General features: G+C 39.5%; 1 protein-coding gene and 1 long non-coding RNA gene across 2 annotated transcripts; one reads left to right on the top strand and one right to left on the bottom strand.

Moving 5' to 3' along the window:
* Nucleotides 1-671: 671 nt before the first annotated feature.
* Nucleotides 672-13,850, bottom strand: LOC125175783 (uncharacterized). Its single transcript, XR_007155962.1, has 3 exons — nt 13,769-13,850; nt 4,988-5,061; nt 672-952 (listed from the first exon to the last, which is right to left on the bottom strand). It is a non-coding gene; the product is annotated as an uncharacterized LOC125175783 (long non-coding RNA).
* TRMT10C (tRNA methyltransferase 10C, mitochondrial RNase P subunit) lies at nt 945-5,492 on the top strand. The gene is made up of 2 exons (XM_047876620.1): nt 945-1,103; nt 3,918-5,492. The coding sequence occupies exon 2, from the start codon at nt 3,930-3,932 to the stop codon at nt 5,199-5,201; it is 1,272 nt and encodes a 423-aa protein (XP_047732576.1). The 5' UTR covers nt 945-1,103; nt 3,918-3,929; the 3' UTR covers nt 5,202-5,492.
* Nucleotides 13,851-13,892: the final 42 nt, after the last annotated feature.

Below are 13,892 nucleotides of genomic sequence, written 5' to 3'. Positions count from 1 at the left end.
GGTGCTCAAACTAGAATATTGGCTTCTTCTTCTCCTTCTACACCAAAATCCCAATCAATCAGCAAATTCTACCATTTTTACCTCTTAAATATATTCCACATCTATAACTCTGTCAATAGTGTCCTTTGATGTACAAAAGTTTGTAATTTTGGTTAAGTGCAAAATGTCCATTTTTTCTTTTGTTGCCTGTGCTTTTGGGGTCATCCAAGAAATTATCATCAAATCCAATGTCATTAAGTTTTCTACGTCTTCTTCTAAGAGTTTTATAGTTTTGACTTTTATGTTGGAGTCTTTGATCCATTTTGAGTTAATTTTTATATGGTTTTAGGTTGAGGGTCCAACTTTGTCCAGCACCATTCTTTGAAAAAGACTGTCCTTTCCCCCAGTGTTTGATTTTGTGCCTTATAATTTAATAATGACAACTGAATTAAAATACTTGAAAATGTGCTGACTGAACACAACACCTGCAGACTGCATTTTGACCCAAAGGCCACTAATTTGCACTATGTGGCTTTAATTTCATTTTCACATTAAATTTAACAAATGAGTTAAGGGGAGTGAGAGATAGTGTCGCCTACCATAGTCCAAGCATTGTACCAGGTGCTGGTGATAAACTAGGCACAAAGTTTCATATGTTACATTCCTACCATCAGTTTAAAGTTGAGTGAGACTTGTGAAAACATCATTTTATTTTAACACCATGTTAAATGCTTATACATACGGGGAGCAAGCAGAGAATAAGTTAAGGGAGGAGGAAAATAAATTTTTTAAATAGTTGTGTAATAGACTAAAACCAGCTACAAGCACACCCTGTTAAGAGGCCGTGGGCATGGCCTCAAGGCCAGCTACCAGCTTTCTTCCCGACCGCGCGGTTTTTCAGACCAGAAGGCTTTCCCCTGGTATCGGGACGTCATCCGGAAGCGCCGGGAAGAGGGGGCGGGATTTCCGGCTTCTGGAACAGAAAGGGACGGAAACTAAATGAACCAACGGGCTTAATTCCGTGTGAGGCACGTATTTGGGCTCAGCACTTCACTACAGAGTTCTGCGTCCTCTCCAGGTCTCCGCGGTTTGCACGAGCCGGAGCCACTGTTTCTGCACTCCTGGTATGGGCATGTTTCTTATCTTAGTTGTGTGTGTTGCGGTGGGACAACTCGGGAAACCATTGTAAGATACACGTTGTGGAGCATGCGTGCTAAGAAGGCCCACAGATAAGTGGAAGCCCAGCGATTTAATAAACTATAAGCAGCACAATACCTGGAACAAGAGGAATGTTTACCAAAATGATTGCCTTATTTGTTTTAAAATTTGGGTTTCATTGCTCTGATATCCTAAAGAAATCTTAACCAATTATAAAGACAAAACTCAGAAGACCTTTGTTTTTGAAATGTTTTTCATAACAGGATTGAGGACTCCTGGTGAAATAGGGAGTCTAACTTTTTTCTTCTTTAAATGGTGGCCAAACATGGAGCGCCCGGCTGACTCAATCCGAAGAAACTGACTCTTGATCTTGGGGTCGTGAATATGAGCCCTACGTTGGGTGATTACTTGAAAAAAAAAAAAAGCGAATTTTTTTTTTTTAATTGGGGGCACCCGAGTGGCTCAGTGGGCTCAGTCTGGGGCTTTTGGTGTCAGCTCAGGTCATGATCTCAGGGTTCCCCATAGGGCTCTGCACTGACAGCGTGGAGCCTGCTTGGGATTCTGTCCCTCTCTCTGTCCCTCTCCTCTTGCTGTCTCTCAAATTTAAAACAAATTTTTAAAAATGCAGGTGTCTCAACATGTTTTATATGTGAAAAGCATTGGTCCAGGATATCTATTTGAAAAATACTTGAGTGATTACTGTGAGCCATAAACTGCCAAATGTTGGGTTCAATTTTAATATAAATACAGTCCTTGTCCTGATAGAGTTTACTGTCTAGTCAGGCAAATAAGTAACCAGGCAATTACAAAAGAGTGTTGCAAGTACTGTGATAGAGAGGTACAAGGTGCTGTAAGAACTACTAGGAGGAATACTTGGTCTAAAGTTTGAGATGAAGTATAGCTAGAGATGTAGCTGAAGAGGTAAACAAAGGATGATTTTGTGGAAAGCTTTATAAGCCATGTTTTAAGTTTGGGATTTAACCTGGCAGCAATGAGCTTAAAAATACACGTTGGGGATGATACAAGTGCATTGATCAGATTTGCACTAACTTCAAATGGCTTAGAGATGAGGCAGAGCAAATCTGGAGGCTAGGGGATGCAGTTAGGGTAATGGGATTCAAGAGAAGTGAATGGCTCAAGATGTATGTAGAAAGTAAAGTGAATTGAGGCCCCTGTATGGCTCAATTGATTACGTGTCCAATTTTTGGCTCAGGTCATGATCTCAAGGTTCATGAGTTCGAGCCCTGATTCAGACTCTTTCCTGACAGCTTGGAGCCTGGAGCCTGCTTCAGATTCATTGTCTCCCTCTTTCTCTGCCCCTTCCCCCCTCTCAACAATAAACATTAAAAAAAAAGAAAGTAAAGTGAATATAATTCAGATGGATTAGATATGGGGGGTGTGAGAGAGGACGGTAATAAAATGACTTCCAGTTTCTGGCTTAAGCAAATGGATGGATAGCAGTGTCCCTCCCTAAAACCATGTGTAAGGAGAAGCAGATTGGAAAGGGAAGGGAGAGAGATTATTTTAATATGTTGCATATGAAGTGTTTCTTCTGATGCGTGGTGGTTGAAGCCATGGAGGAAGATCAGACCTCATACAGAAAATTTTAGATTGCAAAAAAAAAAGGGGGGGGGGGCCTAAGGACAAAAATTCAGAGGCACATCTGCTTTTAAGGGAGGGGCATCATCTGGGCATCAGGACACAGGTTAGAGAGGCACTCCCAAAAGCATGCAGTCATTAAATGAAGCCAAGGGAAGAAGGAATTTTTCAAGTATTTCAACTGCATTTGGTAAAAAGTTGTTTTTTTTCTTCAAATCTCATACTAGTTTCACAATGTTTTAAGTTTATTTCTTTATTTTGAGAGAGAGAGAGCAAGCAAGAGTGAGCATGCATGGGCAGACGGAGAGGGGGAGAGAGAATCCCAAGCAAGCTCCGAGCTGTCAGCACAGTCAGAAGCAGAACTCGATCTCACCAACCAAACACTAGATCAGACTGAGCCGAAATCAAGAGTTGGCCCCTTAACCAACTGAGCCACCCAGGTGCCCCCTAGTTTCACATTTTTAAGCATCTTCATTGTTCGATGTATGTCCACACCTTGAGGATAAAATTGTGGAGCTTATATATATTTGCCCTAATTTTGGACATTTTTGTTTGGCAGTAACATTATTTGCTACAAAATAAACTCTGAACTGGAGAAAAGAGGTTTGTTTTTAAATCAGTAGATCTCTCTATATTCCTGTTTTGAAAACATATGAGGGCATTGATACAGCAGCTCCAAAGTGCTTTTTACTAGTTGCCATCCTTTATAAAACTTTTCTGCTTTTTATCTTCTTGTCTTCATGTGTTGCTTATGTTAAGGATCTTGTGTTTGGGCCTGTATCTGTTAGGGGCTTAGTATAGAATGGAGAAGAAACAGCATCATGATCTAACCCATATCAGTAGTACATAACTTTGTGGTTATCCAGTAATACAGATATTCTGGGCTCCTAGCTGCAAATCTGAAAGGGATCTTTAAGGTATTCTTTTCCCTAAAGCAATAGTGAAATTCATGTTTAAAATAAGATCCCATATAAGCTTTAAACTTTGTGCCTGGTGAGTGATCACAGGCTCTAGGCCATAGGAGTCTAGGAAAAATTAACGGTACAGCAAATAAAGTTGTGCTTACTGTGTGTTTCAAAAATCAGTTGCATTTTGGTGTCTCAAATTTATACTTGCACAATTAGTTGAGAGGTTTTAAAAGTCTTTATCTAACTTTTTACTACACTTTGCTTTTTTTATAGGTGTTTTCTTACATGCCTGTTTTCCTCAAAATGAGTGGTAGTATCACCTTAAGATCTTTTGGCAGATTTTTGGTGCCATTTACCATTCATAGGAAAAAAGGGGTTTTATGTTCAACAATTCTGCAGAGATCTGTGTCTTCCAAAATACCAACTGTGTCCTATCCTAAGAAGGAGAGTACATCACCTCCTGAACAGCTGGGATTGGATGGGTGGAAAATTACAATGAAATCTAGCATGCAAGAAGAAGATGCTTCGGCAGTCTCAAGCAGCAAGGATGAAGACCCTCTAGTTGCCATCAGGGAGTTAATTGAGATGTGGAGATTGTTTGGCAAAGAAGTACCAGAACAAATCAGTGAAGAAGAACTCAAAACTGCTATGGAATGTGTTTCTAAATCATCAAAAAAAAAATACTTAAAATATTTATATATTAAGGAAAAAATTAAAAAAGCCAAGCAAATAAAAAAGGAAACGAAAGCAGCATTAAAGGAAAAAGCCAAAAAAGACCAATTACTGGAAACCACTAAGGAAGATAAACAGCAAAACTTTCTATTTCTACGACTTTGGGATAGGAATATAGACATTGCCATGGGCTGGAAAGGTATTCAAGCCATGCAGTTTGGACAACCTTTGGTTTTTGACATGGATTATGAAAATTATATGAAACCAAAGGAACTTAAGAATACTGTTTCCCAACTTTTAGAAAGTGAAGGATGGAACAGAAGAAATGTTGATCCTTTCCATATTTATTTCTGCAACCTTAAAGTAGAAGGTGCTTATCATAAAGAGTTAGTTAAACGTTATGGAGAAAAATGGGACAAATTGCTATTAACAGCAACAGAAAAGTCTCATGTAGACTTATTCCCAAAGGATAGTATTATATATTTAACTGCAGATTCTCCCAATGTTATGACAACTTTCAAGCATGATAAGATTTATATAGTGGGATCTTTTGTTGATAAGGCTATGCAGACAGGCACATCCCTAGCCAAGGCAAAACGGCTGAAACTGGCAACAGAATGCCTTCCATTAGATAGGTATTTACAGTGGGACACTGGTACCAAAAATCTCACCTTAGATCAGATGATGCGTATTTTGTTATGTCTGAAAAACACTGGTAGTTGGGAAGAGGCTCTGAAGTTTGTTCCTAGGAGAAAACATACTGGTTGTATGGAGATTTCTCAACATTCTCAAGAGCTTGTCAACAGATTAAAGAAGTCAAAACCTTTTAATTCATTTCCAAAAGTCTCTCTAAATATACACACACAGAAAAGGTGGCTTGAATGAGAATATTTGATAACTTAAAAAATAAGTGGTCACAATATGTGTAAATTGAACCATGATGCTGTATGCCTTAAACTCTTACTGTGATTTATGTCAATTATTTCTCAATAAAATTGGGGGGGGAAGCATATGGAGTAGAAATACAATTCTATTGGTCTATTTCTTCCTAAATGGAATTCATTTGTTCTTTTAAAGGTTGTCATTCCAGGGGCACCTAGGTGGCTCACTTGGTTAAGCTTCCAACTTCAATGATTTTTTTTTTTTTTTAACGTTTATTTATTTTTGAGACAGAGAGAGACAGAGCACGAACGGGGGAGGGTCAGAGAGAGGGAGACACAGAATCCGAAACAGGCTCCAGGCTCTGAGCTGTCAGCACAGAGCCCGACACGGGGCTCGAACTCACGGACCGCGAGATCATGACCTGAGCCAAAGTCAGCTGCTTAACCGACTAAGCCACCCAGGTGCCCCAAGCTTCCAACTTCAGCTCAGGTCATGATTTCACGGTTCATGAGTTTGAGCCCTGCATCAGGGTCTGTGCTGATAGCTCAGAGCCTGGAACCTGCTTCAGATTCTGTGTCTCCCTCTCTCTCAGGCTCTCTCAAAACCAAATAAAACATTAAGAAAAAAATTTAAAGGTTGTCTTTCCAAATAAACTGAAGTGTGTGTCTTTTTGCCCAATTAAATTTCTGCAAGACTTTGGAAATACCGTTTATCATAAACTTAATAGCTTTTGAAAGTAAAAAGAATCATCCAAGTTTGTTGAGTACAGTAAAACAATTGTACCATGTCTGTGGCTTTTTTATGAATACTTTTGAGTCTTAGACTCCATTTTCCTTCTTAGATGTTCTTTGAGCCATGTCAACTGCCCTTTCATCAAAAATTGATACAGAAAAGATTTTAAACTTCAGGTGATGTTTCACTTAAGGTAACATTTGGTACAGTGCTTGGCATGTCATAGGGACTAAAGTATATTTAACTGAATCTTTGTTAAACAAAAGTTTAAGACCTTCCTTGGCATGTCATGGGATTTGGCTATGTTATGAAAAATGTGTTTGAGGGAACAAAATTCATTTCTTGTTCTCTTAGAAAAAAAAATTTATTTGATAAATGTTACATACAGCACTTCCCTATTAGTGTATAGCTAGCTTTCCCTTCTTGGGAAAAACTTCCTTTTCTCCAGCCATGTGATTTGAATGGAAGCTGCCATACTTTTACAGACCTTGCCCTGGCCACAGCTGAATATCCCAAAGGAGACACCTCACTCAAACTTAGAGATGGGGATCTGACTTTAAGATAGGCCAATCAGAACACTTTTCTAGTATTTTTGGGTTTGAGAACTAAGATAACCTGTGTCACTATCTGATTGTGAACTCTTGACAGATGGGAAGCTCTGGAATTGATGGTGGCCTTCCTTTCCATGAAGGAAGACAGGCTATAGCAGGAGAGAGTGAAGCTTGCATATAAAAATAAGACCAATTTTTGGAGCTGTTTAAATCATCGTTCCCAATCATACCTGAGATCCAGCTATAGGTTTACCTTTAGTATTTACTGGTTGTTCAAACCTCATGCAATAACCCATCTAATAGATCCCCCTTTTTTGCCTAAGCCAGTTTAAAGCTGGGTTTCTGCCTCTTGCTACCTACTAAGTCCTAATATACTTGAGAAAATGTGTACTTATTCCCTAAAACTTTAGGAAACGTTCATTGTAGACTACCTGCACCATTAAATTTTTTGAAAACATGGAAAATAGAGATGGATGGCCAACTATTTGTACCTAGTTTCTGAACTAGAAATTAACATGAGATATGCTGTCCAATACATTTCTTAAAGCAGCTAATCTTTTACCAAATACTAAGTATCTACTCTGCCAAACAAAATGCAGTTTACATGAATAATTTAAGTTATAGGTACTGTAACTTAAGTGTTACAGTACTTGTAACTTACTTGTTTAATAGTACCTTTTTTACAGATAAAAATTTACTCAAAATTCAGCCTTTAAGTGTAGTCTCAGAATTCAAAAGATCTGTTTGATTTTAAAGTCCTAGGCTTCAGGGGCGCCTGGGTGGCTCAGTTGGTTAAGCGACCGACTTTGGCTCAGGTCATGATCTCGCAGTTTGTAAATTTGAGCCCTGCGTTGGGCTCTGTGCTGACAGCTCAGAGCCTGGAGCCTACTTCAGATTATGTGTCTCCCCCTCTCTCTACCCCTCCCTGCTCACACTCTGTGTCTCTCTGTCTCTCAATAATAAACATTAAAAAAAAAGTTTAAAATATAGAGTCCTAGGCTTCAACCTATAAATTATACCCTCTATAATAAGAGAGTATTAAGTGCAAATGGAAAAATAATGGATGCCCAACCTAAGCTTGTGAGTGGGATCAGGAAAGGCCTTGAGAAAGTGATATGTAAACGAAGAATAAGTGTGATATGAATGAATTTCAACCGTTAGACCCAGCTAAGTGGCAAAATGCTAATACCTGACCCATTTGAGACACAATGGAGATAAAATATCATAGTGGTTCAGAACAAGGGGTTAGGATTGCCTAGCAGGACTGGCACCAAGAGTGAGACAAACAAGGCTCCTAGCGTGCCTTACTGATCTCCCAAGTCCCAGACATACTCCCTGGGTTTCAGCTTCACCCGAGGCTCTGATGTTACCTAAATTGCTTAATCTCTTGAAATTTCAGTTCTCCTCATATGTGAAAAGGAGATAAATAGTTCTTGACTCATAAAACATTTAATATGGTGTCTGGCCCATAAATACTAAGTAAAATATTAGCTAGTTATCTAGTTTAGACTACCTTCAAAATGTATGGAATTTCTAATACTAGTATATGCAAGTTATTTGTCCTTTTGAGGAGTACATTTTTATTTCTTCCTGCGTAATAGTATGCTAAGGTATTTCACTGGGTAACACTAGAATTAAAAAAATAAATTCCAGGGCACCTGGCTGGCTCAGTCGGTTGAGCATCCAACTTTGGCTCAGGTCGTGGTCTCACAGTCCGTGAGTTCGAGCCCTGCATCAGGCTCCGTGCTGACAGCTCAGAGCCTGGACCCGGCTTCGGATTCTGTGTCTCCCTCTCTGCCCCTCCCCCACTCATGCATGCGCACGCACTCTCTCTCTCTCTCTCAAAAATAAACATTAAAATTTTTTTAATAAAATAAAATAAATTCCTTCCAAATAGCTAAGCAGTAACTAATTTCTAAGACTCCTCTCTTATGCGGATAAATCACAATGGCAAACTCATCCACAGTTTGAACTCGATACAATTTTAATTTTCCAAATGTTTTGGAATTTGGAACTTAACAGACCCCAGACACCGCTTCAATTTCTCCAAACTAAATGATCTGATTTCCCAGTCACTAGGTGGCTTTTCCCTATCTCAAACACCCAATAATTTATAGTATTCTTCCACTTTGAAGGTAATTTTTGTTGCCTATATTCTAATCATCTCTTCTTACCTATTATTTTCATGTAATACCATTTCTAGCTCTCTCCTTGTGCTCTCTTCAAACATACTATCAACTTCCCAGATTTTAATAATTAAAAGTTTTATAAGAAAGTCTTGGGGCACCTGGGTGGCTCAGTTAAGCATCTGACTCGACTTTGGTTCGGGCCATGATCTCATGGTTCATGAGTTCGAGCCCTGCATCAGGTTCTGCTGACAGCATGGAGCCTGCTTGGGATTCTTTCTCTCCCTGTCTGCCCCTCCCCCACTTGCACACACATTTACTCGCAAAATAAATATTTCTAAAAATGAAAAAAAGTCTTTACTTGTTCACTATTATCCCTATTATGTTACCCAGTTTAATACCTAAACCATATCCTTCAAGCAAGTATTCAAAGCACACCTGAAGAGCAGACATGAAGGAAGTAACAAGAGAACTTTGAGTGCAAAAACCTGAGAGTTCAAGGTACAAGGAGCTGAAGCAGCATGAGTAGAGAGCTGAAGATGAAGTCAGAGTAATTAGAGGTCCATCATGTAAGCCTCTTACGCCATTGTTAAGGATTTTGGTGTTTTTAAATATTTATTTATTTATTGGGGGGGGGCAGGACACAGGGAGAAAATCCCAAGCAGGCCCCGTGCTGTCAGGACAGAGCCTGATGCAGAGCTTGATCTCATGAACCATGAGATCATGACCTAAGCTGAAAGCAAGACGTCAGATGCTCAACTGACTGAGCCACCCAGGTGCCCCTTGGTTTTTACTGTGAATGAGATTGGAAGATCCATGGTCTTGATGACATATTCCTGATGTTTTAATAGGATAACTAGAATCCATGGGGGCAGGAACTTTTTTTTTTTTTTTCTGATTTATTCACTGCTATATTCCCAGGGCCTGGTACAGTGCCTAGCACATAATAAAATTTTCTGTAGGGAATGAATCTGATTCATCTTAAAAGGATTACTTTGGCTGCTGTATCAAGATTCTAAGACAGGGACCAGTTAAGAAATTACTGCCATAACAAAAGTGAAAGATAATAGTAGGTTGGACCAGGGTAGTAGCACAGTAGGTACCAGATACCAAAGAGATATTGGAGACAGTGAATATGAATAAGCCTTTCAAGGGTTGCTATATGAATGAAAATGGTAACGAGCTAGAGGTAGATATGAGATACCTACCTCATATAATAGAAGGGTCTTCTGTTTTTGTTGGTTTTGCAAAGATGAGAGATATAAAACCATGTATGTATGCTGTTGGGAATGATCCAGTTATGGAGGGGAATCTGATAATCTGATGAAGCAGTGGAGTGAGAGAAGTGACAACCTTGTGCATAAGCAAGAAGGATGGGATCTACTGCATAAGTAACACAGAAAAAGACCATAGAAGTACAAATAAAGGTACTACACCACAGATATGGTGAGAATATGCAGGAATTCTGTTTTCATTTCTATTATTTTCTCCATGAAAATAAGAAGTGAAGTCATCAGCTGAGGGGGAGTACCTATTGGACTTTTGTGGAGAGCAGAGAACGTGTGAAATAGTGTAAGAAAGTGAAATAATCAGGGTAGTGGTTCCCAAAGTTTGGTCCCTAGTCCAGCAGTATCAATATCATTTGGGAACTAGTTAGAAATGTACATTTTGGGGCTCCATTGAGTCAAAATCTCGGCAGTAGCACCAGAGTTTCAACTGTATTTTAACAAGCCCTTCAGGTGATGCTGATGTACACTCAAATTTGAGGATGGTACTGGGAAATATAATAAAATTACAAGGCTGTATTAAGAATCTACTCAGTCGGCTGAGCGTCTTAACTCTTGATTTTTGGCTCAGGTCGTGATCTTGCGTTTCGTGGGTTCGAGCCCCCAATGGGCTCCAGGCTGACAGTACACAGCCTGCTTGGGATTCTTTCTCTCCCCCCCTCTCTCTCTGCCTCTCCTCTGCTTGTGCTCTCTCTTGCTCTCTCTCTCAAAATAAATAAACAACAACAACAAAAAGAATCTATTCAAAGTGGGAGATACAGGCTTCTAGACATGGAATGAGTAAGTCACAGGAATAAGAGGCACAGCATAAAGAATGCAGTTGGTGATATTGTAATAGCATAGTATGGTGACAGATGGTAGCTACACTTGCAGCAAGCATAGCCTAGTGTGGAGACTTGTCAAATACTATGTTGTACACCTGCACCTAATGTAACATTGTATGTGAACTACACTAAAAACTTTTAAATAAAATACGATAAAATAATCTCCGGGAGGTTAGTGAAACCCCGATTAGCTACCTTTCCTCTCTGATTTTGTTGTAGCTCTCTGCCTGAATTCTAAGTTTAACTCCACCTCTTACTTGCCTTTCCAGTGTCCCAGTTTCTTCTTCCATAAAAATGATAATAGTAGCACTTAATTCATATGTTTGTTGTGATGATTTAATGTACTTGATATCATGTTAAAAACTAGCAAATTAAGCTTGTCATATAGTAAACATGAATAAATGTTAGATATTATAGCTGTCACCTCACAAATTAAACATCTAAATTAAAATAATAGCTGTCTAGGGGTGCCTAGGTGGCTCAGTCGGTTAAGGGTCCAACTCTTGACTTCGGCTTAAGCCATGATCTCACAGTTCGTGAGGTCAAGCCCTGCATCGGGCTCTGTGCTGACAGGGTGGAGCCTGCTTGGGATTCTCTCCCTCTCCCTCCCTCAAAATAAATAAATAAACTTAAAAAAAATAAATATAAAAACCAAAATAAAATAGTTGTCCATATTGCCTTCTATTTCCAGCTTTTTAAACCATTATTGGAATAACTCTTTAGAGGTGACAAAAAAATAGCTACCGTTAAGTGCCCACCATGAGTGAAGCCCTGCATTACAATTTTTACCAGTATGATCTCACCTAATCCTCTCAGTAATCCTATATTAATACATTTTTGTAGCTAAAATATATTCGCTAAGATTGTTTTATCAGTTCAAACTCACAGAATTAGCAAATGGCAGAGTTAGAGTTTAAATTCATTTTTAATGCAATAAATACTGTTGCTCTTTGCCCTGCACTACTCTAACTCATTTGTAGAGGGTTACTGAAGCTTGCACTCATTTCTTCAATGAGTATTTATCGAAACTGGTATAATCTAGGTACTGGGAAACAATGCTGTGCGAGATAAGCACCATATGACTTCCTGGACTGACAAGTGAATGGATTACTATTTTCCATCCTTAATTTCTACAGTGTGGTATATGGAACTGGATCTGCTTTTAGATAGCTATATGGGACCTCTCTAAACTTCATTTTCCTCATTCAAAAATACCGGCATCTATAAATAAATACTTAATTTCACATACAAGTCATGTTTACATCTCCATTTAAAAAATAATGTGTGAGTCTCAGTAATTAACACCTCTAAGGAAAAAGAAACAAATGTGAATTTAATACTTGCTCTTTAAAATATTTTGCTGGAGCGCCTCGGTAGCTCGGTCCGTTTAGCGTCTGACTTTGGCTCAGGTCACGATCTCACATCTTGTGAGTTCAAGCCCCGCGTCGAGCTGTGCTGACAACTCAGAGCCTGGAGCCTGCTTCGAATTCTGTGTTTCCCTCTCACTCTCTGCCCCTCCCCTGCTTGTATTCACTCTCTCTCACTCTCAAAAATAAAATCAAACATTTAAAAAAGTAAATAAAATAAAATGTTTTGCTGAGTTTTACATATATTGACATAAATGGGTGGGCCAGGGACTTCAAATCACAACAGCACCATATCACCACCAAACTGCTCTACTTCTGTCATGAGACATGCTTTGATTCTTTCTCCATTCCCCAGACTTGGAGCCTGAGGAGTCATCCACGCATAAATACTAAGCACTTTTCACATATGAAATATGCAATACAAAGAGCTGTGAACAAAAATATTTTTTTTAAGTTTATTTATTTATTTTGAGTGAGAGAGAGAACCAGCAGGGAAGGGGCAGAGAGAGCAGACAGAGGATCCAAAGCAGGCTCCATGCTGAGAGTGGAGAGCCTGATATGGGCTCCAACTCACAAACCGCAAGATCATGACCTGAGCCTAAGTCAGATGCTTAACCGACTAAGCCACGCAGAAGCTCCCCCCCAAAAAAAAATTTCTTTTAATTGTGTCTGTTGTCAAATAACTTTTAAGCCATCTATGGAGACATTTTTTTAAACACATACTTGAGGGAAATATAAAGCGACCAAAGTGGTATATAGAAATTATCTCATCTGATCCCCATGACCACTCTTTGATGAGGTACAATTATTATTTCTTTTTGTAAAGAAAACATATGTCTGTAGATAGTAAGAAACCCTCAAGGTTCACTCAGCCAGGAAAGGGCAGAACCGGGATTCAAACCCAAATTCTGACTCCTTAAGACTACTTTCTGAAACACTCACTTTTTAATGTAGGGCAAACCCACAAACTCCAGTTAGTTCCCTAGACAAGGAATTGACCCCATTTGGCAAGAGGGTAGTATAAATACAGAGAGTAAGGGAAGATGAGGCTAAAAAGTTAGGCTGGGGCCCAATATAACACGTGGGACTTCATCTTAAAAACCCTAGGGATCCATTAAAGGTTTCTAAATAAGACGGAAATTACTGCAATTTTAACTGAATGAGGTAATTTCTCTTGATAGGAAAATTGCGACCTGTAGAAAAAGTAGTTTTATCACTTGGCTATGTGACCTCAGACAAATAACTCTTTGGCCTCAACTCTCATAGCTCATTAGAGAATACCACAATGGACTGTCGTGGGGATTAAACAAGATAGTGTCTGACACAAGAGGGCGCTCGATAAACGTCGATTTTTTTTTAATGCACCCCCCCCCCCACCCCACCCCACTTTTTTACAAGTTTTATTTATCTCTACACTCAACTTGGTGCTCAAACTCACAACCCGGAGATCAAGAGTCGCGGGTTCTTCTGAGCCAGCCAGGCACCCCACGGCCCTCTTTTTTTTTTTTTTTTTAAAGGCACAGGTGGTCCAGCAAGACCAGAATGAAAACAGCCTGATCGCTTCAGCTGTAGCCACACCCTAGTCCTCAAAAACCTTACAAAACTCCACCAACGTTTCCGGAGTGGTGCTCCCTCACTTCTCTGGGCCATGAAAACCTAAGCAACCTCTAGTCAAGCCACTAACCAGAGCTCCACAGACACAGCACAACATCCCCCGCTCTCCGTTCAGAGGCCGCTTGTGGATGACGTCACATTCACTTCCGTTTCCAAAACGGCATCTTTTTACTTTCCAGGGTCGCTCTAGGCTG

The sequence above is a fragment of the Prionailurus viverrinus genome, chromosome C2 (genome assembly GCF_022837055.1).
Source record: "Prionailurus viverrinus isolate Anna chromosome C2, UM_Priviv_1.0, whole genome shotgun sequence".
NCBI lineage: Eukaryota > Metazoa > Chordata > Mammalia > Carnivora > Felidae > Prionailurus > Prionailurus viverrinus.
Note: the sequence above shows the minus strand (reverse complement) of the source record. Positions and strands in the feature narration are given on the sequence as shown.

Bases quoted from the DNA above. Each gene is read 5' to 3' on its own strand.
- TRMT10C (XM_047876620.1), top strand. From the start codon at position 3,930: ATGCCTGTTTTCCTCAAAATGAGTGGTAGTATCACCTTAAGATCTTTT.